The 27570-nt window shown below is 41.4% G+C and overlaps 1 protein-coding gene, 3 non-coding genes and 1 pseudogene across 4 annotated transcripts; 1 reads left to right on the top strand and 4 right to left on the bottom strand.

The window, feature by feature from the left end:
- Positions 1 to 12625: 12625 nt before the first annotated feature.
- Positions 12626 to 17629, bottom strand: LOC125695981 (inhibitor of growth protein 3-like; annotated as a pseudogene).
- A 443-nt stretch (positions 17630 to 18072) lies between these two features.
- CPOX (coproporphyrinogen oxidase) lies at positions 18073 to 25122 on the top strand. The gene is made up of 7 exons (XM_048930389.1): positions 18073 to 18478; positions 18557 to 18703; positions 19205 to 19315; positions 19633 to 19774; positions 22018 to 22236; positions 23560 to 23664; positions 24587 to 25122. The coding sequence occupies exons 1-7, from the start codon at positions 18073 to 18075 to the stop codon at positions 24672 to 24674; spliced, it is 1218 nt and encodes a 405-aa protein (XP_048786346.1). The 3' UTR covers positions 24675 to 25122.
- Positions 25123 to 25755: 633 nt separating this feature from the next.
- Positions 25756 to 25827, bottom strand: TRNAD-GUC (transfer RNA aspartic acid (anticodon GUC)). The gene has a single exon. It is a non-coding gene; the product is annotated as a tRNA-Asp (tRNA).
- Positions 25828 to 26149: 322 nt separating this feature from the next.
- Positions 26150 to 26223, bottom strand: TRNAI-AAU (transfer RNA isoleucine (anticodon AAU)). Its single transcript has one exon. It is a non-coding gene; the product is annotated as a tRNA-Ile (tRNA).
- A 182-nt stretch (positions 26224 to 26405) lies between these two features.
- On the bottom strand, positions 26406 to 26477 carry TRNAD-GUC (transfer RNA aspartic acid (anticodon GUC)). The gene has a single exon. It is a non-coding gene; the product is annotated as a tRNA-Asp (tRNA).
- Positions 26478 to 27570: the final 1093 nt, after the last annotated feature.

The following is a 27570-nucleotide window of genomic DNA, read 5'->3' as shown; positions in this document are numbered from 1 at the left end:
TGTAGGCATTGTTTTAAAAATTTGGGGACGAAATTTTTTGAGCTAATGTTCAATAAAAGGGCAGTATGAAATTATGGCTTTTACTGTTCAAACAATTACCACATGCAAGTTTGAGAAATATGATTAAGCATCACATAAGGAAATCTTCTAGAGCTGGACTATCCTTAGCTGCTGTTGTTGTCTCATTGTTGTTTGTTTGTTTTCTGATTATTACCTTGCTGTTAAGTTTCTCATTGTTTTTTATAAAGCTTCATCAAGGTTAGCAGTGGTGGGAAATCTCCAAATGATCCCTTCCAGCTATAGATGTTACTCCTACAGTTTCCTATAACAACACTCAACATTTACAGTGAATGAAACATTGAAAACATGAAAATGAAACATGAAAAATTATATCCACGCAATATCCCCAAAGATACTTTGCCATTATGAAATATTTTGGGATAGCACTAAGACAATCTACATTGAGTAAGTCAGAAAGATTCCCAGCTCCTGGATCAGTGGCTTAAACATATTTCCTCTATCTGTAATATGTGATATAATATGAAAATTACCAAACACGGCATTACTCCTCCAAAAATGAAAGATCTTACCTTTATGAAACAAGCTGATTACAAAGCCAGTGACTGAGAAGGATATTTGTCCCTGCACAATTGTTCCAATCTATTGTTATTCTCACTGGTGTTCTTTCCAATTTGATCAGTATAACTCTCCCCACAACCCAAGTGGAAAAGAATGAATTTTTTTTTAATGCCATGCTCATTTCCTTACCTTCAGAATCTCAGCAAAGATTTTCACACCATGAAAGAGGACAGCTGGCCAGGACTTGGGTCTATTCAAACATTAGACTCTGTCTTGGCTGATTTAGTTAAAATAGCTATGTAGGTTGACAAATTGAAACTGATTTAACAATAGATAACAGACTGTATCAGATTTATCTATTTACAGTATGCTTAGGAAAGAGCACACAGAAGGTATTTGCACTAGTTAAAGTAAATTGAGTCAAAATGATGTGGTAGTCTTATCTTCCTCTTGGATTTTCATTCCTACATTGCTTAAGAGGGGCCGTGACGCAGGATTTTAAACAGAAATGCAGATAAAACAATTATCTTCCTCTACTCAGATAACTCTTCTAATTAGAGTGTGTGTGGTGGTCATCTGGAAAAGATGATGATGAGGTAGAATGAACAGACATAAAGAGCATAAAACCACTTATGTTCCAAGCTTGACGCTGCTTAGGAAGAGCTGCCTTTGTGTGATTTCATTAATCAAAATTATGTACTTGCTGTATCATGTTAGCCACACTGCAAGTGAAAATATTTAAATACATTTGCTTCAAATCTTGACACTTTCTGTTCTGTCTGGGTCAATAAATACTGAAAAATGGCAGAGATAGAAGGAAAAGGACAACTAAACGAGTTAAAGATGCCTAGGTTAAAGTAGTTTTACCTTTGAGATCTCACAGTATTGTAATGAATACACATGGGACAAAAATAAATGCATGGTCCTATGCAGTTTCTCTATCACACCTTATCACCAAACCATAGAATCATAGAATATCCTGAGTTGGAAGGGACCCACAAGAGTCATTGAGTCCAACACCTGGCTTCCACATAAGATCACTCAAAATTCAAACCCTGTGTCTGGGAGCGTTGTCCAAACACTTCTTGAACTCCAACAGCTTGATGCTATGACCACCGCCCTGGGCTGTCTGTTCCAGATTCTGAATAACCTCTTGGGGAAGAACATTTTCCTATGCAGAAGGACACTGTGACAAAAAGTATCAGAAGATTTGCTGACATCCAAAAAGGTCACATCTACCTGTTTCCTTTGGTCAACTGCATGGGTAACCTTGTCATAAAAGGAGATGAACTTTGTCAGATAGGACTTTGTCCTCCAGGATCCATATTGGCTGTGATCAATAATAGTATAGTCTTTCTGTAACTCCCAGAAACAATCCTCTCCAGATTTTTTCTAGGCACTGAAGTCAAAGTGACAGGCCTGTATTTACCAGGATCTTCTTTCCCTTCCTGAAAACTTGGGCAAAATTTGCCAGCTTCCAGTTGACCAGGACCTCTCCAGATTCGCAAAAGCACAGAAACATAATTGAGAAAGGTATCATGATAATATCACCCAGTTCTTGGAGTACCCTAGGATAAATCTGATCAGGCCCCATGAACTTGTATGTATCTGGCAGGAGAAACAAATTCTACACAAGTTCAGAGTTGACTGGGAGTTTATTGTTACCGTAGTCACACTCCTACATCTCTGGGCTCTGGGGGTCCCAACATACATCGTTGGGTTGAAGGCAGAGGTGAAGAAGACATTAACTATTTCAGCTTTGTCTGTGTCTCTATTTGTGAGGTGACCATCCTTACCAATTAATGGATCAACAACATCTCTAATCCTCCTTTTGTTAATATGCTGCTAACATATTTTAAGAAGTCCTTTTTTTTGTCCCCCATGGTACTGTCCAGCTTCAACCCTAACTGAGCTTTGGCCACACAAATTTACTCCCAACAGTGGAGAACAGTGCCTCTGTAGACCTTTCAGTTCACCCAGCCTTACTTCCAGTGGCCATACACCATTTTTAATTTCCTAAGCTCTAGAAGAAGATGACCTTTATGTGAGGAAAGTCATCCATCTGCCTTGTATGACTTCTGACAATTTGGAATTGCCTGTTTCTGTACTCTTAAGAGGTGATACTTAAAAGTTATCAGTACCGATGGACTCCAATGACCTCAGAAGCAGTTCTCCTGTTGCTCTATATTGTGGTACAATCATATTTATGCAGCATATACCAACATACTAGGGTTAGGGCACACTAAGTACAAAACTGCTCAGGTAGGAAAGTAGAAAGCACAAAGTGAATTAAAGCAAGCTGAAGGAAAGAAGAAAATGATAGGAAGAGACACAGGAAAGGAAGAAAAGGAGATGATAAAAGGAAGGAAGATATACATAAACTGAAGATAAATTAGAAGAATAAGGTAGATTTAAAGAGGAGAAAATGGCAAGGCACTCTAGAATTCCTCTGATTATAATACTCACTTCCCGAGCGGCTAGAAAAACAATAAAAATACTCATATGATTACCAGAAGGAGCCAGAACTCAGTCTAAGTTACATTCTTAAGCAATTCACTTTTCACTTGTGAAAAATCTACCCAGGACACAGGTTGTTTTCTGCTGGCATTAGAAATAACATAGATATCTGTTGCTTTCTCTTCCCTTTGCAGCAGACTATGCAACATGGGCTCAGCAGGACCCTGTGTGACTTCAGGTTGCTTATGTGGTAGAGCATTATGTAGCAATGAAAGGTTCAAGATTGGGATATGTCTAAGAGCACATTTGCTCTGAGGATCAGATCTGAATTCTGCTTACTAAAAGAGAAAAACTGAGCTCCATGTATCTGAAAACTCACAGACACAACTACAAACTGGTTGTAAAATAGTCACAGTTCAAGAGAAAAGCAGCCTCCTCTGACTCTCTCTCAATTTTTTCCTCTGATTTATACAAACATATGAAACAACTGTGAAAACTGGCCAAGAGATCTTATCCTTTCCTTGCTGGAAGCGATGATGGGACCTCAAGAAAATCATGTCATCCTTATTTAAAATCTTCCTACCCATGAAACTGTAGACTCACCTATCTTCCTAGCTGCCTTTCTAATTACTATTTCTTTCTTTTCTTTCTTTTTTTTTTTTTTTTTTTTTTGTCCATAAGAAATTAAAATAATTGACATCTTTTAATGTACTTCTCAAAAAAACCCACCAACACTCAAAGCCCGAAACTAAGGGGTAATCTCAGTTCAGGTTAAGATAACAGTCAGGCAGTGTGAATTGGGCTGGCTGCAGTTTTTAAGCTTGTAGAGAAGACCAGAGTTGAGCAGATGATGTTCCATTCAGAATTGCTCTGTCTGTACTGTTATTTTAGCTGAATGTCAACATAAGCTCATCACATACAGCTTTCTGGTATATAAATGTATCTTCAATCCTTTGGGCAATAATGAAAAGTGATAGAAAAGTGATAGATGACACAAATTTCACTTTGGTCAAGAGAAATAAGATATATTTTGCTTTTCACTGCTTAGGAAGATGTTATACTACTCTGAGGACACTAAGGAGGTTCTGGAAGTAATTCACCCAGTAATTACAACATTTTTAATGTCATAAATGTTGCCACTCATACAGAAAGGATGAGACATCAAGATTAGATTTTAAAAAGGATGGACAGGCACTGTGATTCTTCAATATCTTCAGTAAAATTCACTTTCATTCTTACAGTGATATGAGAGTATCTGAACCATGGTTGGTAATTTGCAAGCCCTGCTTTGACATACATAGAGTACTCCAAAAAAATGTGAGCATTCTGATGATGTAACATCCATTTGCTCAGAATATGCCACCCAAATAAGTTTCTTACCTTTACATGGCTCAAAATGTGATCTCTCTATGGCTAGAAAGAATAGTCATTATCGCTCCTTGAGAATACAGAAATAAAGCTTTTTTTTTTCCTTTTTTTTCCTTTTTTTTTCTTTTTTTTTTTTCTTAGGAGAAATTATTATAAATTCTTTTCCTGATGCTGAAGAACAACTTAAAAGCACAAAAATGCACCCTGTTGCTAAGTCATGTAATACTGATATTTCTTTCTGAAGGCCAACTCACTCAATCAGATGACTGCACATGACCTTCAACTCCCTTGACAAAAGGAGTCTTTCATCACTGTGATTAAAGATCTAAAGTACAAGAATCCAAATCCCTTGGCAACAAGGCAGCAAATAGAGAAAAGCCTCCAAATTATTACGTATTTTAAACAAATCTTGTGACTCGAGCAGCATCTTCAAATGGGCGGATTGGGCAATGTCGCACCTCCTTATCTTTCATTTTGCTTTGCTGATAATCTCTGTGCCTAAGATAACATTTTACTTAACAAGCAGTATCATTTGAAGAGAACTGTGTGAAAAGATGGTACCTTTACAGGACATGTGTGTAATGCATGGCAGTAGGAGGCCTCAGAGGACACTCAGTTTCACATCCCTTTAATGTTCCACACTGAATAAAAGCAGAGCAGGAAGATAGGCTAATCCCCCAGAAAGCTTACTATCTAATGATCCACGCAGTTTTTGGGTACCCAGCTTGAAACACAACATGCTAGTTTTCTGAAGTCCCAGGGAGCAGTTGCTCTCAGCAAGAAGAACTAGGGTTGCAAGTCTTCAGCATCCTTCAAGACAAAACTAAGGAAGAAAACAAACTCTGTCTAAGACCTTGGGGCCAGCACCTCTGCTTGGCACTGTTTTTTAAAGGCATATGGTCTGCTATCAGGAAACTAAGCTGTTTTACTAGGGCCTAGCACACCGCAAATCCCCCAGATGTCAAAGATCACAGCATTAGCAAACCTTCTAAAAAATGTTCCTGTTTGTTCTTGTCTACATCAGAATGTAATGTGAAGCAGGGCCTACTTTCTCCAAAGGGTTCATTGTTCATTGCTTAATATTTTACAGTTAGTACAACTTGACTGATACGACTCAAGAAGATTCATTAAAAAAAAAAAAAGAGGGATCAATTTCTTCTTAACTAAAGCACACCATTTACTGTAACAGCAGTAAGCAAGGACACAAAAAATGCTAAAAAAAAAAAAAAAAAGCGGTGAGAATCCCAAAGTGCTTCTTTTAATTCATTTCAGCACTAAGCAGTGCGAGAATGTGCTGAAAGTTTGAGGAGAATGCTCTTTACCAAATTTGCATGACAAGGTGTAAGAATCAGACCATGCCACTCCAAATACACTTCCAAAATGCAACAGATAATTACCAAAATTTCCCAGAGGCTAGGAAGTACATCAAAGAATTTAAAGTTCTGAAATTCTACACAGTGCTTGGTATGGCTCTATTTTGGCAAAACTCCACCGAACTTGTTGAGGACTTTTGTTCAGTTGACTGCCAAGTTTAATACAAACACATCAGCTATGTCATCCCTCCCTTCCTCCAGTAAGGCTTGCTTCTCATTCGCAAAAGCAGGTTTGGATTTTACTCTCCCTGAGTGCTCCTGTGCTGAGTTTCAAACATACTGAAGACTTTGAATTGATTTATTATATTTATATCCTTTTTTTATTTCTTTTTTTTTTTTTTTTTTTTTTTTTTTTCCCTCATTTAGGACTCCAAGCTGATCTGAATTTGTGGTTCAAGGCTTGATTTTGATTTTGTTTCATTTTTAACTTGGCTATATGACACAGAAAACAGGCCAGCATTTCTTGTTTAAATATTTTGCTTCTAATTTCACTGAAGCCAACTTCTCAATATGCTTGTTGGGTCTATTTTAACTTCAGATATCCTATGTACTCAGCCATTTACGCATTTTAATCGCTCACATTACAATGCCAGCACCACACCGTTTGCAGCACAGGCCTAAAGATATGAAATGGCCATCCTCTGCTGTCAGCACTCCTTCACAATTGCTTAGCAAATGGGAAATTACAGAAGTGGAATTTATGTGAGGGTCTAAATTTCCAGAGATTCTTTGAAAAGCATTTTTAGCATACGTGCAGAACTTGATTTCATATACTCTAAGATAAGCATCCAAATGCAAAAAATGGTGGCCACGAGTAAAATAACTGCTGTACGTACTTAGCTAATGGGCTGATAATGAGTCATAGGTATTCTTGAAAGTAACACAGGGGCAGCCCCAATTTTCTTTGTTCTGCCAAAGCTGCTGCATTGCCACTTCTTATTAACACGATAACTAGTTGCTCTGACCTTTTGTTAAAAGGTCAAGTCGATCTTCAACACAAAATATAATTTCATTAGGCATAAGGTTAACAGGAGGAAATTATCTTATGGTTTCTCTTGATACAAGTAACCAATGTTTTGTAAATAAAATAAAGGAATTTGGAAAGTGGTGCTACTGGGGATTTTTTATTTTTTTTTTTGAGCAATTTATGAACTTGCTTTTAAGCAACTTAAAAATTTTTAAGCAATGCCTTTGCACTGGTTAAAAGCCAATGACATCTCCTTAAATACATATCCATTTTCCTCAGAAAAAAAGTATTGGAGGAATTTAACGAGCCTCATACCTCCCAAGTTTATCAGCACACATTTCTGCCTATTTCACAAAAGAGATACGCAGTGAGCACTACTTCTCTGATACATTTGATCTGTCTCTCACTCTCCCTTTAGTTTTGGTATTCTTTCAAATGCTTTCATCTGAAAGGAACTGAAAACAGAATCGTGACAACAAGCTAGATGCTGTCTAATGTTTAGATTCATCAGAACTTGAGTTACAAGTGGAAAATATGTCCTACTTTCTATTTGTAGCTACATTTGCATATGTAGCACAGGATGTGTCTTCTGACAAATGTTTTTTTAACTATCCTAACAAGTTAACTGGCCTTCAGCAGGTAACAGTACAGGCACAGGTTAAGTCCCAGATGGCAGACATAAATGTTCTCCGGACCAAAAGAGGGCAAGAAAGATAAGCATGAAAGCAACTTCCTGCTCTCTACCCCTTCCTGCCACTGCAGTAAGGCTCAACTGCCTCATGTGAAAGAGGGAAGTGTTTTTCAGTCACTCCATTCTTCACAGAAAATAAAAGATGGATTGTTATGTTTGTGACTAAACTTATGACACTTAGTGAGTGGAAGGCACCAGCAGAATACAGCACCTACCACAAAGACTTTCTGGCACCAGAATAAAGCGTTGTGGTAATAAAATACTACTGTCAGTTCTGTGTAGCTATACTAGTTTTGTTTGTATCATCACAGCATCAACAGACCCAAAACAGCGTAGATATTGAATAAAACACACACACAAAAATACAAAGACCGAAGCACAGTACAGTACAGATGGAGTATCAAAATTAAATCTCTAGCTGATCTTAAGGACAGCTCTTCAATAAATCACGAGGAAGAAAAAATAGTGACAAAATTCAAATGAATTCTAAATAAATCCTGGGTATTCGTGTGTGTTGCAGAAGCAACAAGAATACTGCCTAGAAGGGATGAGAATGTCAGACACTCCTACAGATCTTCCCACAGAAAAGCAGTTGTGTGGAACAGAGAGCAGGAAAAGAGAAAAAGAAGAAAAGAATCAATAAATACATCTAATGTAAAACAAAAATTTTCCAATGTCAAATTAATTGATTATAATTTGTCTTCTTTTTTAATGGAGTGTTTACACCCACAGAAGTAGCTTTGTGTAACAATTTTATCAGAAATGATTGAAGATTCACTCCCTGAAGACAAGCAGGGCTTGTATCTTGACAAATACAGCAAGTTTTGATTTGCACGCAATCTTCAAAGAAGGTTTGGCACACATATAACAAGGTCTTACAGTTTTCCTTGGAACTCTTGGTATAGTTGATGACTTATTTGATAAGTGTGTAAGTACTTTCACATGGTAACTTCAACAAAAATGTAAGTCCATGATTTCAGGAGTTTGCTGTATCACAGTGAATCAGAAACAACCCCGCCGTGCTCTGTGAGTTCCTCCTGGAACACACAGAGAAAACAGAAGTCAGAATCTGGGGCCCAGGTTCCAGCCTGAGTTGTAAAAGAGACAGATAACTACTACTCTCAATTGCATAAAAGAAAAGCTCAATATACAAACAAAATGGTCACCCTGAATTGTCACCAGAGACTGAACAGCACATATTTTAGCGCTGAAAAATTAAATAGAATGGATTGCCATAAGACCCTTGTGAAAAATTGCCCTCTGAATTTTATTTTATTTTTTTTTCAAGCCAGTCATCCATATTAATGTCATTTTTCTGCTGCTGAAACACAGAGTGGGGACACTGCTTTTATTGTGAATCTTTTTTTTTTTTTTCTGTTTCTGGCAAGCATCCCAGATCTTGTAATTTAATATTCCTGCCAAAAGCACTGGAAACATTTGAGATGATCCTCATGGGATTAAGGACAAACTGTGGATTACATTCTTGGCATTGGACTGCACTGGAAGCCTGCATTTTTCTTACTGTTCCTGAAAATTTGTGAACTAAACAAATCAGGCTGCAGCAGAATGAAGAACAACTAGATGCTGTTTTATTTCTGCTTCTCAGACCAGCAGTTCATTATCAGAATATTAAACTACAAATTTAGATCCAAGGATCTAATGTACTCCTGCTCTTAATCTGGAGAATATGCTTAAGTTAAGTGGATGTGTTTATGCTCATTAACATTGTATGTACATTAACAGCATGAAAACATGCTGTGGTGTGGCTAAAGGCATGAATTTTATTTTTTTCCTGTACATTGAGAAATGCATACTTGGGCACGAATCCTACTCCTGTTTCAAAAACGTAGGGGATGAACAACATAAGGGCACCCAAAGTGATTTGGATCAAATCTCTAAAAACCTAAGCTGCTTTATCTGACAGTGGCCAATAATGGGTACTTTGGGAGAGAGCACATAAAAGCAGGGCAAGACTGACTCATTCCCTAATACTCTAGTGAGGTAATTTGCTGTTCAAGGACAGCCATTGCCACAGGCTGGTGTTGCACCTGTGCATTTGAAAGCTTTTCCATTATTTTTTTTTTCAGTTCCTTTATGATTCCACTTACGCTCCCACCTGCAGTAATGCCCTGAGACACTCAGTCTCTTCGTTTGTTTCCACAGTGATCGATAAAAACAACTTCCTTTTATTTGATTTAAGCCTGCTGCCTGGGAATTTCAACTACAATACTGTGAGAAAATAATCTTTCCCCAACAATCCTCTGTGACATATGCTCAATATCAGGGCATCAGCACTAGAATCACTGTTTGTCCCAGCAGTGAGGCAGAGGCTGATTAAAAGCTACAGCAGATACAGAGACAAATTAGATAAATAAGAAGTTTCTGCTTTTGCAGATACTATACCCACAAATTGCAAGGAAAACTTTCAGAAAAATCGTACTGAATCCCAATGCTTTCTGAACATACCAAATAATAATGAAAGCACTCTGAGATCCAGTAGATCTCCCTTGCATGATGAGCCCAGTGGTCTGCACTTTAAAAAAACAAAGTTGTTCAAGCAGATAAATGACAGATGTTAGACTTCAGCACTTGCAGGATGGCCTGGAATTACGTAAGCTTGGACATTTTTCTAGATCCAAAGTGTCAACCAAAGTTGTCAAATTTCTGGAATGCAAGACATAACTTGCTATCTGAGTTTGTGTAAATTGTCAAAAACTATACATGAAATTGTACAGCAAAACTTAAAACATGTCAAAGCAGAGAAAACTGCCTACCAATTTAAAAGCTGCTTATCTTTTACATAAGTGCAAATGAAATGGCTAAGATAAAGACAGCACATAAAACACTGTCTTCACATTAGCAAGAAATCAATCAATTTTAAAATTATAATAACTTAAGAACCTTGCTTATTTTCTATATTGTAAAATTTCCCCCTCAAGATAGGGATGTTTCCTAACACACCCATACTGTCATGGAGCCCAGGGTTATACAGTATATAATATTGTCATAATCCTCTGTGACCAAACTGCCCTGAAAATGCAACAAAACTGAGTTAATGTGTTTTTAGGGAAATATCTACAGACTAATAGACTATTTCACTGATATAAATTTTTGGATTATCTAGCAACAATAAAAATAACTCAATTTTTTTTTACATCGGATGGTTCAGTTAATATTTCTTTGGAAATATTTATGGAATCCTATGCAAATTGTAGTATAGGTTAATATTGTCGCCAACTTCTTGTTGTAAATGTAATATCCTTTCTTTTCCTCCTTGTAGCTAAATACAAAATGAGAAATAAATGGATCACAACGAAAGAGGGTCACAACGATACCAGAATGAGGGAACTGAATGAATACTCAAGTAGTGCAATATGTCTATATCTTCCACTTTCCCAAGCTCACAGAAGTAACCTTTTACATATTTAAGAACCTGACTTTAAAAATGCTGATGATGGATTGAAGCCCAATTTTTAAACGCATTTTGGTAATGTGCAACTGAGCTTCATAACCCAAGTGACAGCCTATCTTTAAAAGCAGCAAAGACAGGTGGGGTCTCTATGCCCCATAATGTTCACATGGCCCCTGCTTTTAAAAATGAAAGCCATCCTCTTAAATATTCCATTTATAGAAAGATGAAAACATAAGAACTTTTCCAAGGCTTCCCATTTAAAAAAAAAAAAAATTAAGGAAGAAATGCTTCTGGTATCTCACATTAATGGAAAATGAGGACAACTGTAAAAGAGCAAACATTTAAAACTTGTGGGAGAGGAAAATTTGTAGGTGTTTTCAACAAGTAAGAGTAGAAAACTGCTCTTCTCTGCAAAAGAAAGACTCGGGATAGCAATCCTAAGAATTGTGTTTCCACACACACACACAAAAAGGCCCTTGGGGAAAAACAGTGATGAACATGTGATTATCTAGCTCGGGACTTTCAAGGCACTTTTAAAGAACAGGGGAAGAAAGGCGTCTGTGCTCTGGGTTTTATTACATTTAAAAAGGAATGAAACTGAAGAAGTACGCAGAAGGGGAAGATATTGTGGCTCTGAAAACCAGTATTGTCTGGGACATTTTGTTTCACTTAAAAGCTAAAAAAGACAACAAAGTCCCACAGCACTCATGACAAAACACACTCTGGAAAGAAGACTGAGTTGTATAAATAGGCAAGAAAGGAAGTGTGATGCTGAGACGCTGAGGTGGTGCACCTAAACCTCATCAGAATTTCCAAGATCTTCTCATAAGGGATCATACAGAGTAAGCTGTTGGAAAACACTACTACAGCAAATGGTAATGGATTTCAGCATGCTAGCCTGCTCCACAAATCCACTTCATTTCATGCAAGCCAAACCATACCTGGCTGAGTTCACCCAGAGTTCAGCCCACTTGGGAAAACTAACTTTTAAAACTTTACTGGTCTCCAAACAGTCACCAGAAACTTCTATTCTGTCCTTTGCTGTCCACTGTCCTGCAAAGTACAACACTTACATTAATCTACAGGGGAGGCTCCTGCGCTTCTTCACACTCAGTCCACAAAGTCCCTGCCCATAGACCTGCCTCTACACTCCCCAGCTTCATCTCTGGCTTGACTTTCTTGCTTTTGGTCATAATGCCAAGTCCACAGAGCTAGACTAACAAAAGAGAAAAAATTAAAAAGCTCTAGCAACAAAGGAAGTGAAAGCTGTGATTCAGCAGGTGGTGATTCCTCTTTGGTAAGACTAAAAACAGACACATGTTGATTGGCCTTTTAAGGTGCTCTTTCACAAACCACGCTCAAAAGTACACAAGAACAAAGCATTGTTCGTTCCTCGCCACTCTCTAAGTAAAGAATTTCTCCTTAACACCTAACCTAAATTTACCATCTTTTAGTTTTATGCCATTCCCCTTTTTAAAAGACTGAATGATTGTAGAATTTCCATTGCTTAGATAAAATGGTTTGGATAGTACAAATATCTGTATGTGTTGGCAACTGGAATAACACAAGGCTCACTGGAATAGAACCAGTAGCACATGGATGTATATGCACGGTTTATTTACAATATCAAAACACAAGCAGCAAAACCAATAGTTCAAGATCTTATGACTGCTATGCCTTCTTTAAATGGTTGCAAAGAAGTGTGGTAGGTATTCTTCCCCACACTTAAGTCCCCTGTAAAATCTTTAGTATGCAATTTTTTGTCCAGATGAATACATTTATTTGTGTCCACTGCACCTTCTCTTCATTGCAGCTGTACGATCTGGGAGGTACCATTTCCCTTCTGGTGCTTCTATCAGTCCAGCACATCCATAATGGGGCAATTCCAAAATAGGACACCTGATTACAAATGAGGTAGCGTGGCTCATTTGGATCATAGGTCTAGTCAACCCAGCTATTAGAATCAGACTCTGGATTACTGCAGTTTGCTGGGAAAGTTCTTGTGCCAGTGCAGATGAAGAATACAACAACAGAAATGAAGAAGAGGAAGATGATGATGACTGCTGACTTTTGGATTTGTTACTTTTGCTTTTTCTTCTATTTTGTAATCTTTCTTTGATGAATTTAATGTTTGCATTCACGTAAATTCCAGAGCTGATAATGATTATCCAGTCAAACCTCTAGATAATGAAAATTTTCTTCCAAGCTGGAGATCATTGTTCCTAAATAGCTGACTTTTAGACCAGATGTTCTTCTTCCTTCCTTCATTTGCACTGAGACTTGCACTGCTAGAGCTGCTGCCATGGTAATTGACTCCAAGCCCTTAAGGTAATGAGCCCAAGCTATACAATCCCAATAGTTGAGAAGAGTTTGTATTGTACGCAATGTATCCAATTCCAACTATCTCTTCAATATCTCTGTGATTCCAGCATTGTCTGCTTCAAGTTCCACTCCAAATTTAGCAAATTCCTTGTCAAATTTTCTCACATGATAGTCTACCAAATCATAAATTTAATTAGCCAGCTGTACTTTTTCATCTGCATCTTCCAAAGCCTTATAATAATTGTTTTTGATTGACATTGTTTGTTCTTCCCTCTATTCAGGTTTGTTTTTCTTTATGTTCATTAAAAAATCATTTATCTTCTGTTCAAGCTGATCCATTGCATTCTGCACATGCAGGTTCATCCTGTGCATTTCAGTGAACCTGTCATGAAGATTTATAGGCTGCTGCTTGATCGTGTCCAGATACAGCATGGCAGTGGCTGGGCTTCTCACTAACAGCAGCTCATCCCTTCCAGTATGGAAGGCTCAGACTCAAGGGTGAGCAATGTGTTCCTGGTGTATATTTTGCATGTGGTGACAGTGATCACCATAAAACAATTATCAGACTAGAACTGTCCATCTCCTGGTGAAGAGACACCTGAGGAAGTCCTGATAGTGTGGAGAAGAACCTCACTGTGTTTTTAGATATTCAAGAGAGAGGAAACATCAGTGATACTAAGAGGAGCTGAATTTTAAAGAAGTTCTACTGACCCTCTGAATTGCTGGGGAGATGATCTTCTAGCCGTAGAAAATGAAGGGACCTTGAATGAGCATTTGGAAGAGAGGTCTGTTAATATCATCAGTAAATGCAAACTGTGAAAGGCTGATGCAAAACCTTGAACACTGCAATAAACTGTACAAAAGGAATGTCAACAATTATTAGAAGTTACCGGTCTGAATATGATTTCGTCCAGTTAATTAGACATGAACTATGACATAGCTTTGGCATAGCTTTCATCCTGCCACCATGCCTTGTGCTGGGAAATGTTTTGGACGCACAAGAAGATAACACTTCCGCAATCTTAACCCAAGCTTCTGGTGTTACTGCAGCCACAGAGATCAATTTTAGCATCTGCAACACTCTCCTTCCTCTTGCCTTTTCCTTTTATAATTCATCTCCAGAAATAGTCATCAGGCACTCCTCTTCTGGCAGCCTTTCAGCACACTTATTCTTCCCCATTTTCCAGACTTGGGGGGTAATGTTATTAATCACAGACTCTCCTGTGACTTCAGGAGGGGCAGAAGCTCCTGCTGGCTCTGGCATGTTTTCTCCTTACAGAGACAAACCAGATGGGAACTCCTATGACACTGTCTCTGTTATAGCTCTGTTACATTACTATCTTACTAAAAATACTTCAGCAGATGCAGAGCTAATTCATTCAGCAATGTAAGGTTTTGTCCACACTCTAGCAACTAAATAATAACTGGTAAACTATAAATCTGACAGTATCTTTTTGCTCACTGTTTCTCAGTGTTCTTCAGCCGGTAACCTTATCTGCATTTACCAAATGCACACTGAAAGCACAGATAAAAATGTAAGCTACTTTCCTAGGGTCCTATCACTGTAGTTGTTGAACCTCTTACATATGTGCAATATATACTACCCTTCTCGGTACTCTGTAAAGTGAGGTAAGACAAAATAATGTGATGAGGAACATTAATTCAAATGATGAAAAATAAACAATATTTTCTTTACTGGCCAGTGCAGTTTGGTTGTACATATACAAACAAGGCCATAAATAACCATTCTTGCATCTTTCTCACTTCTGCAAAAGGAAAGCGCATGGGATTTGCTTGAAGTTTCAACCTCAACCTGCTGTTACAGCAAATGACCTCACAAAGGAGGACCTCACAAAGGAGGACCTCACAAAGGAGGACCTCACAAAGGAGGACCTCACAGACTGCTAACGATGAGAAGATTTGGCAAATAGGGGGAGCGCCCCATTTTCAGTCTGTCACTCCCCCTCACTTTCACCAGAAATTGCAGCCTAATCAAGTTCCAGCAACCAGCCTGAAAAATCCTGCTCAGTAAAAACGTCATGCTATCAAGGTTCAGCAGCAAGTGAATGCTGACCACAACGTGGTAACAGCAATAGAAATTCTTGCTAGATGTAAGAAAAAAAAATACTCCTCATAATGTCATTGCAGTGCTGGGATAGGAGCCCAGGCACAACAGGAAACTCTCACACAAAAGCAAGAAAGGCTCTGAGCAGTCTCATCCAGATAGGGAGCCATGAGCCCCTGCGGCTGGACTAGAAACATCAAGTGGCCCTGCCCAGCCTGAATTACCGTATGGTATCAAAGTTTGTACTCAACTTCCAATACAAACATCAGTGAAATTCTCATAAGCATGAATGCATTTTATATTTCTTTTATTTTGGCATCAGCATTCTTTTTTTTTTTTCTTTTTTTTTTTTTCTTTTTTTCTAATATAGTCATGTTTAAGAATCCCACTAAAAGAACAGAGCTTTACCACAGCATGAAGTGGACATTATGCACACTGGTTATCATGAAAATGTTTAAGTAAATCCACTGAAAGTAATTCAAGAAGAAAGTGAGGTATCACAGCCCTCTATGGATAAAGAATGGTGCAAAGAGCTGCTTAGCGTGTCTGAACTAAGCAATCTTACCACAGCCCATGAGGTCGTAGTGTCCTCCCTCAGCCTCAGATCTCTACTGCAAAGGGCACTTCCTTCACTCCTGCTGCTAGTGGTTCATGTCTCCTGGTTCATTCTGGAATCTTGAAAGGATCCTCTCCTCTACAGCTGGTGGCAGAAAAGATCGGAATCCAGAGGTCTCTTTTCCTTCTTACTTGCAGAGCTTCAGCAGCTTCACAGCATCCTCTGCTGCCAAAGAACAGAATCAAATTAAAAATGGCCTAAGCCTTTGAGTGAATGTTATCACTTTACACCCTTATTCACACCCAAATTCAGACAATGAAGAGAAGCAGATAATGAAGCCCCAGTTCATGTTAGGGACATCACAAAGTCAAGGGTGATCTCCTCTTGGATACTACTGGTGTAAAACACTCCTTAAATAACAGTAACTCAGTGTTACCAGGAATTGTCACATGCTATCATACAAATCTTACAGGATCAGGCCTTCAACACAGCTGTTACTTTTCTCGGGATAATTCTGATGTGGGCCCTCTGTCAATAATATGCATAATTTATAAAATACTAGTAAATCTGCTTCTTGATTTGAAAGAAAACTCTCACAGCTCAGTTCAACACAGTACCCACAGTTGTCACTTACATGTTGGTTTGAGGAAAACTGTGGCTTTACTTGTTTGCTAAAGCCTTTGGTCATTGTGGCTGTCCTTCATTGTACTGTCTCATGGTTGACGTAGCTCATTTCAGAGCAGCTGAGGAAAAGAGAAAATCAGTTTAATAGACACAGTGCCGATATTAGCACAAAAATGAATGAATGAATGAATGAATGAATGAATGAATGAATGAATGAAAATCAAACTTGGAACTGTAAATTGCTGCTACTTAGAGCCTTTCCACATCTGGCTCTACGATAACCATACTTTTTATCACTCTTATTATGTGGGACACACTGAAAACAGTATCTCCTATTTATTTCCATGGAAACTACAACAGATACAAGGAGCACAATAACAGCATTTGACAGAGAAAATTCTTGGATAGAAAACAGTGTTTTTCAACACTGGCACTACGATTAGCTGTGCATTTTCACCAGCAGTGAACAAGAATGCAGCATTTGTCAAAGTCTCCACTTGTGGAGGTGACCACTGCTGCTGTCACCAGTACTGGAACGTACTGCCCACTGCCTCACTGTGCTCATATTCATTGTTTTATCTCCAAAAACGTTCATCAAATACCAGTGATGGTCACTGAAGGTCAGTGGGGGCTTTTTTTCCAGGTGGAGGAATTCAATTCCACACCCTTGCTTCATCTGCACTCCCATGTCAGATGTCATTCTGTCAGACTGCCCCTCTGCTGCCATCTGTCGCACAGCAAAAACATGTAAAGGAACGTTGGTGGGAAGGTTCAACCTCTGCTGCCATACCACCTTCTGCCCCTGACAGCATGGGCTGACATAATGAAAGAGGAGGCAATACTATCAGAATGGCTCTTGTAGAAGAAAAAAAAATAATAATCAACAATACGGCACTTCAGCTTCAGTGATTGAAAGGAAAGTGTAAGCACATATCCTCTGAGATCTCTGGGAAGCATTCTGACTGCTCTAAGCAACTTTTCCACAAGTTGGCCAGGCATTTACAAGACCAGCAGTGAGCATGAAAAGCAGCTATGCAGCACACAGACACATCTTCGCCATGCCTGAACCTGCTCAAGTCTTGACTCACATCACACCACAGATGCTCTGCAGCCGTGGTGACGATCCTACCACAGAGAAATGTTTTACGTGAGAGACAAGTTGGCTCCTGCCTTCATGCCATGCCGACTGCCGCGCATGACTAGTAACGTAGACATCGCAATTTGACCTCACAGAACTTTGAATCATTAAGGTTGGAAAAGATCTCTCAGATCACCTATTCCAGCTGTCAGCCTATCCCCACCATGCCCACTAACCGAGTCTCTCAGTGCCACATCTACACGGCTCTTGAACACCTCCAGGGACGGGGGGAGGGACTCCACCATCTCCCTGGGCTGTGCCCTGTTAGTCTGCAAAGAAACGTTTCCTCATGTCTTCCCCAGCACGAGAGGAATCACCTCTCGTCCTATAAAGAATTCTAACGAGTGAAATAAGACACAGAAAAAACAAGAAAACGGTTGTGCTTTGGGGGTCATATTTAAAAAAAAAGAAAAAAAGAGGACGTTATTGAGCTCTATCTGCTCCGCCCCGCCCCGCCCTGCCCTTTCTGCTGGGATCCCGCCCCACCGCGGTCGGTGGCAGAGCGCCGCTGGTGCCCGTCATGGCGGTAGCCGCGCAGCTGCTCCGCGGGGCCGCCCGCGCCCCGCCCGCCCTGTGCGCCGCGTCCCGCCGCTGGCTGGGCTCCGCGCCGCCGGGGATCCCCGCGGTCCGAGGCGGGCGGCGCTGGGCTGTGGCGGCGGCGGGGGCGCTGGGCGGGCTGGGGCTAGGGCTGTGGCGGCGGCGGGCCTCCATGGCGGCGGCCGAGGAGGAAGAGGAGGAGGAGGAGGTGCGACGGCGATTCATGGCGCCGCCGGTGAGCGGGCTGCGGGAGCTGCGGCGGCGGCGGCGGGAGCTGGGGAGCCGCATGGAACTGCTCATCATGGAGACTCAGGCCGAGGTGTGCCGCGCTCTGGCGGCGCTGGACCCCGGCGCCTCTTTCGCCGTGGACACCTGGGAGAGGAAGGAAGGTGCGGGGCACGGGGCGGCCGGGGGCGGCGGGGCGCGGGGGGCTCCCGGCCCTCAGTGACCCGGTGCGGCGTTGGCAGGCGGAGGAGGCATCAGCTGCGTGCTACAGGACGGAGAGGTCTTCGAGAAGGCGGGCGTGAACGTGTCGGTGGTGTTCGGACAGCTGTCCGAGGAGGCGGCACGGCAGATGAGGAGCAGGGGGAAGACCCTGAAGGCCACCGAGGATGGTAAGGGGACCGCGAGGGGGGAGGGAGGGAAGAAGGGGTGCTCCGATATATTATTTCAGAGGAGATTCAGGCTGGATGTTAGGAGAAAGGTCTTCTCAGAAAGAGTGGTAAGGCACTGACACAGGTTGCCCATGGAGATGGTGGAGTGACGGTCCCTGGAGGTGTTCAAGAGCCGTGTAGATGCGGCACTGAGAGATGTTTTAGAGGGCACGGGTTGACAGTTGGACTAGATGATGTGAGAGGGCTTTTCCAACATTAACAATTCTGTAATTATCCCTTTTTTGCGTTTTTAGGACAAATGTAGAAAAAGGCTTTTAATGAGGCACGTAAAAAATACGTGGATGAGAAGCGAATTTCACACGGAGTAATTATTATTGTGAAATTTGCTTGTAGCCGAATGACAGCTTGAAAACTAAGATAGATAGCAATGTTCCTTAAAAGGTAATAAATGAAGTTATTTGAAAAACTCTAGATTTTCTTTCTGTGCATCTTTTTACCTAGGAAAACTACCTTTCTGTGCCATGGGTGTAAGCTCCGTTATTCATCCAAAGAATCCTCATGTTCCATCCATGCACTTCAACTACAGATACTTTGAAATTGAGGAAGCCGATGGTAAGAACTAGAAGTCAGTGCAATACACTTGACGTGTACCACTCTGTATGAAGGAATTGTGACAACATGGCTAGGCTAAGAGGTTAAGAACCAGAGGACTTTTTTTCCCAGCTGCGGCAAGAGCCTGTTGAGTAGCACCGCTTCCTAGAGTTTAATAGAAGAAAGGAATAATGATTTATTTTGTATTGTACAAATAGTTGTTCTTGGTGAAGTACTAGCAATGTATGTCTGTTTGGAAGGTGGGCTTTTTGGTTTGTGTTTCTTAGTTGTTGGTTTTTTTTTTTTTTTTGATGTTGTTGCTTGCCTCTCTCCTATAGGAACTAAACAGTGGTGGTTTGGTGGTGGAACGGACCTCACTCCGACTTACTTGAATGAAGAAGATGCTGTACATTTCCACAAGACTCTGAAAGAAGTTTGTGACAAGCATGATCGGAAGTTGTATCCCAAGTATAAGAAATGGTATGTGAGAGATGTACTCAGATTCCAAATTTTGTGAGAGCAAAAAGCAGCGTTAGGAATTGCCAATTAAGTGTATTCTAAGAACAGTAGGTTCTCTTCTGCCTTCTGATGTCACCAGGTCCTAGTGAAAATCAGCGGATACATACTCTGGGACAAAATGTAGTTTGAAGCAGTGTCTTATTTACAGAAGCCTGAGAGAGCTGAAGCTGAGATCTGTGAACTGAATAAAAAAATAAGCTGACTCTACAGATTTTGTAAGCCACAGACCTCATTAGGCATCTTAAATGTTCTTTTTATCCTCTGGTGTCAAACTAGGATGAGATTTTTGCCTCAGAGGCCTGTGGACTGTGGACTTACACTTTTTCTGCTTACAGTGAACTCATGGTAAATGTGCATGTCTAAATTCCACTGAAGTTATTCTTCCTTCATCATGTCTTTCATTATCCTTCTTTCTTCCTTTTTTTTCTTTTTTGCAGTGTTGTTAAAGGAGCTTCTCCTTAATGTAGAAGCTTCATGATTTTGGTGCTTAGTTTTGTTCCCAGTGATACGTTCACATAGTGTTCAACAGTGTATTCTCTAAAGATGCGAACTTTGAATGTTCTTCTTGAGCTGAGAGATGTAGTTGACAGGATCCTTCCCTGCTGTTCAGTGGGTGCTTGCTGCTCTGTCTCTGATAACCCTATCTGCTGCAACCTATGGTATCCAGAAAGGACAGTTAGCCTTTTGTCACCTACGAGGTCTTGTCTGAGGACTGGAGATAACGTGGGTGTTGTAGTTTGGGTGTGAACCACTTAGTCCAGGAGCACACCTTAACATTTTAAGATTACAGACTGTCTGATGGATTTTTTGCGTGCTGGTTCAGAATGCCTACCCTAATGGTCATGTTGTTTGCAGGATAAGGAGGCAAGCAACACCAGCAGCTGGAGAACAGAGAGATGGATGTCTGTTCTTAGTCTGAGGGGCAGCTCAAAGGAGGACATTTGTCCATTGTGTCCAGTGGACAAAGGCGGTTTTCCCAATCCCAACATGAGCATTTGTTGTAAGCAGCAGCTGTGTAGGGGCATGTTGTTCTCATTGCTGGAGGACTGTGAATCTCCTCTGTGCTTCTACTAATTTGTATTGCCTTTTTTCCATCTTTTCTCAACCAGAAAAGGTCTTGTTACGTTTGCCACTTTGCCTTCCTGATCCAGCTTTAAAGCAGCCTTTTTTTCCAAACTCTTCCTGCTGCTATAAAATAAAAAAGCTGATCATTTCAGTGAGCGAAAAAAAAACCAACTTAGGTTATCTATTTCCCTTCCTCTATGGCTGTGCCAATTATACTGCTTGTTAACAGTAACTGTGGATGGACACATGTATGGTGTGCTAGTCCTAAAGGAAGACAGGATTTCCTTCTTGTTGTTGGGTTCTGCTTCCCTTCCATTTCTGCCCCTAGGTGAAGACTTGCAGGACACAGTTGCCTAAGCAAGTTGGATGTGGATACAGTGAATCAGCTGACTTACAGTAACTGCATACCTATACCCTCCCAATGAATACAAAATGGATTAATTTTCTCCTCATTATAGGATAAGCCGCACATATTCATAAACTTGACAGTGAGCTGCGAATACCCAGTGCTAGAATGACTCCATCTTCCAAACTTAAACTGTTATAAAGTTTTTTTTCAAGGAAGGCTGCCTCACATTTTTTTTTTCCTTCCCTGTTATTGACAGTGGCCTTTTTATCCTGTCTTGGGTTTGCTTTTTTTTTTTTTAAATTTTTATTTTTTAATTTTGATGCAGGAAGTCAATTTTCTCACAGTAATAGCAAAAAGAATAAAGAGATTATTTTTAAGCTTACTGGTTTATTTCAGATTTGTCTGAAAGTAGTACAAATAGTCTGGGATCTGTATATATTTCAGGAAAAGAAATCTAGAAAGATCTGTTAGGGTGAGCTCCTCCTCATAGGTAGAGAATATGGATTAGATGACTGTTAGAGGACTACACATGAAAACGTTTCCATGGTCACTGACTGTTATACGTTCAGTGGCCACAGCTTTGCGATGCCCATTTAATCAGAGCTTTCAGTGATTGCATTCTGCGTGGGGCTGTACAGTACTGCTTGTAACAGTCAGTGCAACAGTAAGGCACGTGGCACTGTAAGAACTGACTTCCCATCACTATTTCGCTAGTGCTGTCCTGTGCCAGGTAGCAGATAAGGGTTTTTTTTCATGGGTCCTATTAATAAATGTCTGCTGCCCCATCTAGGTGTGATGACTACTTCTATATCAAGCACCGTGATGAGCGAAGAGGGATTGGAGGCATATTCTTTGATGACATGGACTCTCCTTCCAAGGAGGAAGTATTCCAGTTTGTACAGAGCTGTGCCAAAGCTGTAGTGCCTTCTTATGTTCCCATTGTAAAGAAGCACTGCCATGACTCCTACACACCAGAGGAGAAACTGTGGCAGCAGCTTCGGAGAGGACGGTGAGTATCAAAGGAGCAAAAGAATACACGGGAGGTGGATGAGACTGGTTAGAATAAAATGAGCTAGTTCTTCATGGTCACAGGGCTTATGAACTGAAGTGCATTTTAGACCCTGTCATGGCATGGGGTAAGTTCACTTCAGAGTTGCAACATTTCTGTGTACAGAACAATACTTGATATTCAATGCTAGCTTGCTGGGGAGATGCTAGAAAAGGTACTAGCACACCCTCGTCTGTACCTCCTGCTCTCCCATGTTGCAACAGCATAAGCAACTCATACAAAATGCTGCTGTTTCTCTCAGATTCCTTTATGAAACAAGAGAAGCCGCTGCATTTTTGTAACAAGCAAAGGGGTGCACATGTGCACAGTGTCCTGAATCCCACCTTTGGCAGACCAGTGGTATGCCCTGTCACATGAGGAGCATAAGGGTAAGGGAGTCATGCTTACTGTTCAGTAATGAAGCTAAGCCCCAGGAAGGCACCAAATTACTGTACCCAACAGTACTTTCAGTTACTTACATACATACTTAGTCTGATATTTTTTTTTTTTTCACTGAAATGAGTATGCCATGAACTCTTTGCAAAGGAACAAAAAGGGGTTTTGTTTTTCTGTTGTGGCAGAAAGTCACTGGAACTTAAAAGACTTTTGAGGATGTGCATTACAATGAATGACCATTAATGCTGCAAAAGCTTAAGTTTATCAGTCAATACTCTTCTCTCTGTCCAGTCTGAGCATATGGAGAAATCATATATGTGCTCTGTGCAGAAATAGGAAGTATTTGCTTGCTGCCTTTTCTCCAAAGAAACCTGTAAACATGGCATGAAGATGGCACAAACATTGAAGTTTCAATCACAGGCTTGCAACAGTTACCCCCAAATAAGCACATCTGCTTAATTTGGTGGAACTGTTTATTGGGGCATTGGGCTTTCAGGATCCATTCTGTGAATGGAATTTGGCAAACCTGGTAAGATTATAAGGGGAAGTAGCTGCTTCAAGCTGCATCCAGGACTAGCTCAGCCTGCTTATTGCACTGAACCAGTCTGCAGATTATTGCGCTAGTCAAAGCTCTCTATTTCTGCAAATAGTAAGGGTTCCTCTCTTTCCATTTGTCTCTTAGGTACTAATACCTCCATGCTGGTTGTTGAGGTAAACCCTGCAGAATTGTCACTGCTCTGTTTGTATGCTGAACAATTGGCTTCAAAGTGGGGTTCATTCTGACACTCAGTATGGTTGAAAACCTGTTTTTGTTTGATGTCTGCTATCTGAAGAAAGCAAAATCCACTTCTGATAATTGTTCTTTTGCTGCATCTTTGCTCCTTATAGATATGTGGAGTTCAACTTGGTTTATGACAGAGGTACAAAATTTGGCCTGTTAACACCAGGATCAAGAATTGAGAGCATTCTTATGTCTCTGCCACTGACTGCAAGGTAAGGGAATAGTTGTATGGAGTTGCAGGTAGGCACTCTTCTTACTAAAACACTTCATAGGATTAAATCAATGGTCTGTTTTGGTGTCTAGTCTCTTAACACTGGTTGGTTCATGCCTGATACAAGAAGTGGCTAAATATATGTGGGTCCTTGTCTGTTCTGCTACGCTCACTCATTCACCAGTAATATATGGTTTAGTTACTTTTTTTAATGCTTACTTAGTGCCTCTTGATAGATTTCCCCTGCTTCCTCTCTGGGTGTTTTTGTAGTAGCTCTTTGAAAAGCACGTGAACTTCTGGCACTCTTGACAAGCCTGTGGCAAGGAGTTTTACACTTAAATTGTGTGTTGTTTGAAAAAGTGCCTGTTTTCTACTTGCAGCCAATGATTGTTTGACTCCAGATTTTCTTCTTGTTTTCTCTGTAACAGCTCTTATTTCATAGACTTCTGTTGTTACTTATCTACCTTCTGAGCTGATAAGTGCCCTTTTTTAAAGGGCACTTTATATGATAGGTATTCCACACTTTTCATCACATTTACTACTTTTCTCTAGCCAGTTTTCTTTGTCCTTTCCGAGCTGGGGATAAGGATCAGACAGCAGAAGCTGTATATCCGAGATGCAGGTGTGCTGCTGGCTCATACAGTGGCATAAGGATGTTTTTGTTCATTATTATTAATCTTAATATGCTGCTTGCTAGTTTTGAGATGGCTTTTTCATAAAACAGTTAATACACCACAATCTTACCTGGGCAGTAAAAGTTAACTCAGTCTCTCAATGTGGGTATTTCCTCTCTGTGCGCTATTTTAGAACAATGCCAAATTGCACCTAGCGATGTTTAGTTATTTGGCCTATAGCTTTGCATCCTTAGGAGAGGCAACTGCAGGCAGCAGGGCAGTCTGAATGCGTTTCCCCTTTCTCTGCAGGTGGGAATACATGAACACACCTCCAGAGAGCTCAAAGGAAGCTGAAATTCTAGAGGTTCTCCGCAATCCCAAAGACTGGGTGCACTGATGTGGATTGTGAAGAAGGTGGATTGCTTATACTGAGCCATTACAGAAGAAGAGGAAAGCCTGCAAGCCAGCTCCTCTGAACTGCTGCTGCACGGCGTCTTAGTATAGCTGTTTCTACTCTTACCTGGTGCCTTAATGATGATGCTGTAGTCTTGTTTTAACTTGCAAATATGTGACCTCTTTCTTTAAGAGTGATCAGCTGATGTTGTCATCCTTTGTTGATGTTGCCTTGTGAAGGACTGGTGATACCCTCCCAGGGCTAGTGTGCATGCTTATGAACTTCTTCAACTGATTTGTGTGTGATTGCAAAATGTTAAACCACTGTGAAGCGTTCCCCCAGTGGAATTAAAGCACTATCTGTGCCTAGATGGCACTGCTTACTTGAGAACAATGTTGGGAAATTCTAGAAATATTTTTAAGAATAAAGTGAATATTTGGTATGATTTTAAGTCTTTGAATTCACGTTCATGAACCTGTGAAAAAGACAGCACCATGTTTCATCTGGAGGTGGAGAACAGTGGAAACTGGGTTAGGGTCTCAGTGGTGCCTGCTGGGTGCAAGCGTTGGCTGTGTGCTTTAAAGAGAAGCTCTTGAGTGCTGCTCTCACTAGTTCTCTCTCACCTGCGATCAACCACACCAGCACTTCCTCTCTGCCCATTCCTTATCAGGAAGGACTGGGTTGGGCAGGAAGCTGCTCGGTGTGGCGCTGGGCTTCCTGCACAGACTTCCTGGCTGCTCTGATTGCCCTTTCTGCCTGCATTGTGAACTTGGACTGAGTGCACCCTCAGTAAATTGCAGATAATGCCAAGTGGGAGGATGTGTCACTGCCTGAGAGGAGGAAGGTTCCACGTGGATCAGGATAGGCTGGACAGAGGTGCTGAGGGCAGTTTTATATGCTGTACCAAGACCAAAGGCTAGGTTCTGTGCTTTGCTCACAACTGTGTAGTTGTGGCACTGAGGGATGGCAGTGATGGATTGACAATTGTACAGAGTTACCTTAGTGGTCTTTTCCAACTTTAATGATTCCTTCCAAGAAGGGAAAAGCAAAAAGGGGCTCTGCTGAAGAAAAAAGCCATTCCTACCTCCCCGTCGGGGAATCGAACCCCGGTCTCCCGCGTGACAGGCGGGGATACTCACCACTATACTAACGAGGAGTAGTTAGTACAAACTTTTCCCTCCGGCCCATCCTATGACGTCAGTGCTTCCCAGCCGTGAGTTAGCACAATGGGTTCCGTTGTAGTATTGACGCTAAACTGCCCCAGCTGCTATCCCGGCGCTGCGAGACTAACAGCCATTCTCACTGACAGCCGGAGGGCTGGCCCGGACCTGCTGCTTTTTCTCTCCCTTCTGCAAAGAAACACCTAACGCGGAGAGCACACAAAACTTCTACGTAGCGGAACGCGTTCACGAGTGTTGCAGCCTTTCCTCAGTAATCAATGAAAACCAACAAAAACATCCTCACCATCAAAACATAGCTGGCCCGTACGGGGATCGAACCCGCGACCTTGGCGTTATTAGCACCACGCTCTAACCAACTGAGCTAACCGGCCATGCTCCGTGGTACGTTTATTGCGTCTAGACCTCACCGGTTCTTCCAATGCCACGTTGGAGGTGCGCAAAATACCAAAAAAAATCTGTTTTTCACCTCTTGCAGCTATGCGCGGCACAGCAGCATAGTCCCTTCACGATTATTCGTGCGGCGCTACAGCGCAGCGCCAAAATGCACAGCCACCTCCCCGTCGGGGAATCGAACCCCGGTCTCCCGCGTGACAGGCGGGGATACTCACCACTATACTAACGAGGAACTGGGCATGTACTGGGCCGCCCGGTCAGCCCGCCAAAAAAAGCCCGCGAAAGCACCCTGGTGTGTGAGGAGATTCTGCTAACCTGTGGGTACACAAATTGCCACTTTCTTTGTGCCGGTCTCCACGGGAAACCAGAATCCCTCCCAGCTGGAAAGCCAGATAGACTGCGTGTAAAACCAAAGCTCTAGGAAAACAGACAGGAAATAGGTTGTAATCCCTTCCATCCTGTGGAAAAGTAGTTGTGAAGGATGATGCCGCTAAACTCCAGCCCTTAGCTTCATCAGCTGGCAGCGTGAGTGGGTCCCTCACCTATCTTCTTTCCAACCAGTATCACCTAACATTAAAAGTGATAATGTAAATAACACAAAATAAAGATAGCAGCTGTACAGAGAAAGCATACAACTGTGTCATGAGAGCACAGCTGCTCGCTCAAAACCAAACAACTGCCATGAGGAATCACAGAATCATAGAATGGCCTGGGTTGAAAAGGACCACAATGATCATCTGGTTTCAACCCCCATGCTATGTGCAGGGCCGCCAACCAGCAGACCAGGCTGCCCAGAGCCACATCCAGCCTGTCCTTGAATGCCTCCAGGAACGGGGCATCCACAGCGTCCTTGGGCAACCTGTTCAGTGCATCACCACCTCTGTGTGAAAAACTTCCTCCTGATATCTAACCTAAACCTCCCTTGTCTCACTTTAAGACCATTCCCCGTTGTCCTATCACTATAGGGCTGGCACAGGGCACTGCGGGCCTGCTGTATGCCCCATAATTTTCATATATATTCTACTTGGGTTAGGACTGAGTTGACATTAGGATCACAGAAAAAAGGGGGTGGGACACGCTGCACAATCCTGACTGGAACACTCAAGACTGGGAGAAGCAGCAGATCTTACATTGGTCTTTCAGTGAGGTTATTAACCCGCAGGTTTTACCAGACGATCAGGGTCACATGGAAGGGTTTTGGCCATGAAATACTGGTCTGGAAAGGCAGCAGGTTCCAGAGTTCCGACAGCTCCAGCAGGCCAGGAAGGCGCACGTCACAATCAGACATCTCACGAGCTGCCAAACAGCAGCTCGGCAACGCAGCT

The sequence above is a fragment of the Lagopus muta genome, chromosome 1 (assembly GCF_023343835.1).
Source record: "Lagopus muta isolate bLagMut1 chromosome 1, bLagMut1 primary, whole genome shotgun sequence".
In the NCBI taxonomy this organism is placed as follows: Eukaryota; Metazoa; Chordata; class Aves; order Galliformes; family Phasianidae; genus Lagopus; species Lagopus muta.
Note: the sequence above shows the minus strand (reverse complement) of the source record. Positions and strands in the feature narration are given on the sequence as shown.

What these genes read in the sequence shown, in the direction of transcription:
- CPOX (XM_048930389.1), top strand. Translation starts at nt 18,073, where the DNA reads ATGGCGGTAGCCGCGCAGCTGCTCCGCGGGGCCGCCCGCGCCCCGCCC. An exon ending in CCTGAAGGCCACCGAGGATG is followed by an intron (nt 18,704 to 19,204) that starts GTAAGGGGACCG and finishes CTTTTTACCTAG; the next exon opens with GAAAACTACCTTTCTGTGCC. An exon ending in TGAAATTGAGGAAGCCGATG is followed by an intron (nt 19,316 to 19,632) that starts GTAAGAACTAGA and finishes TCTCTCCTATAG; the next exon opens with GAACTAAACAGTGGTGGTTT.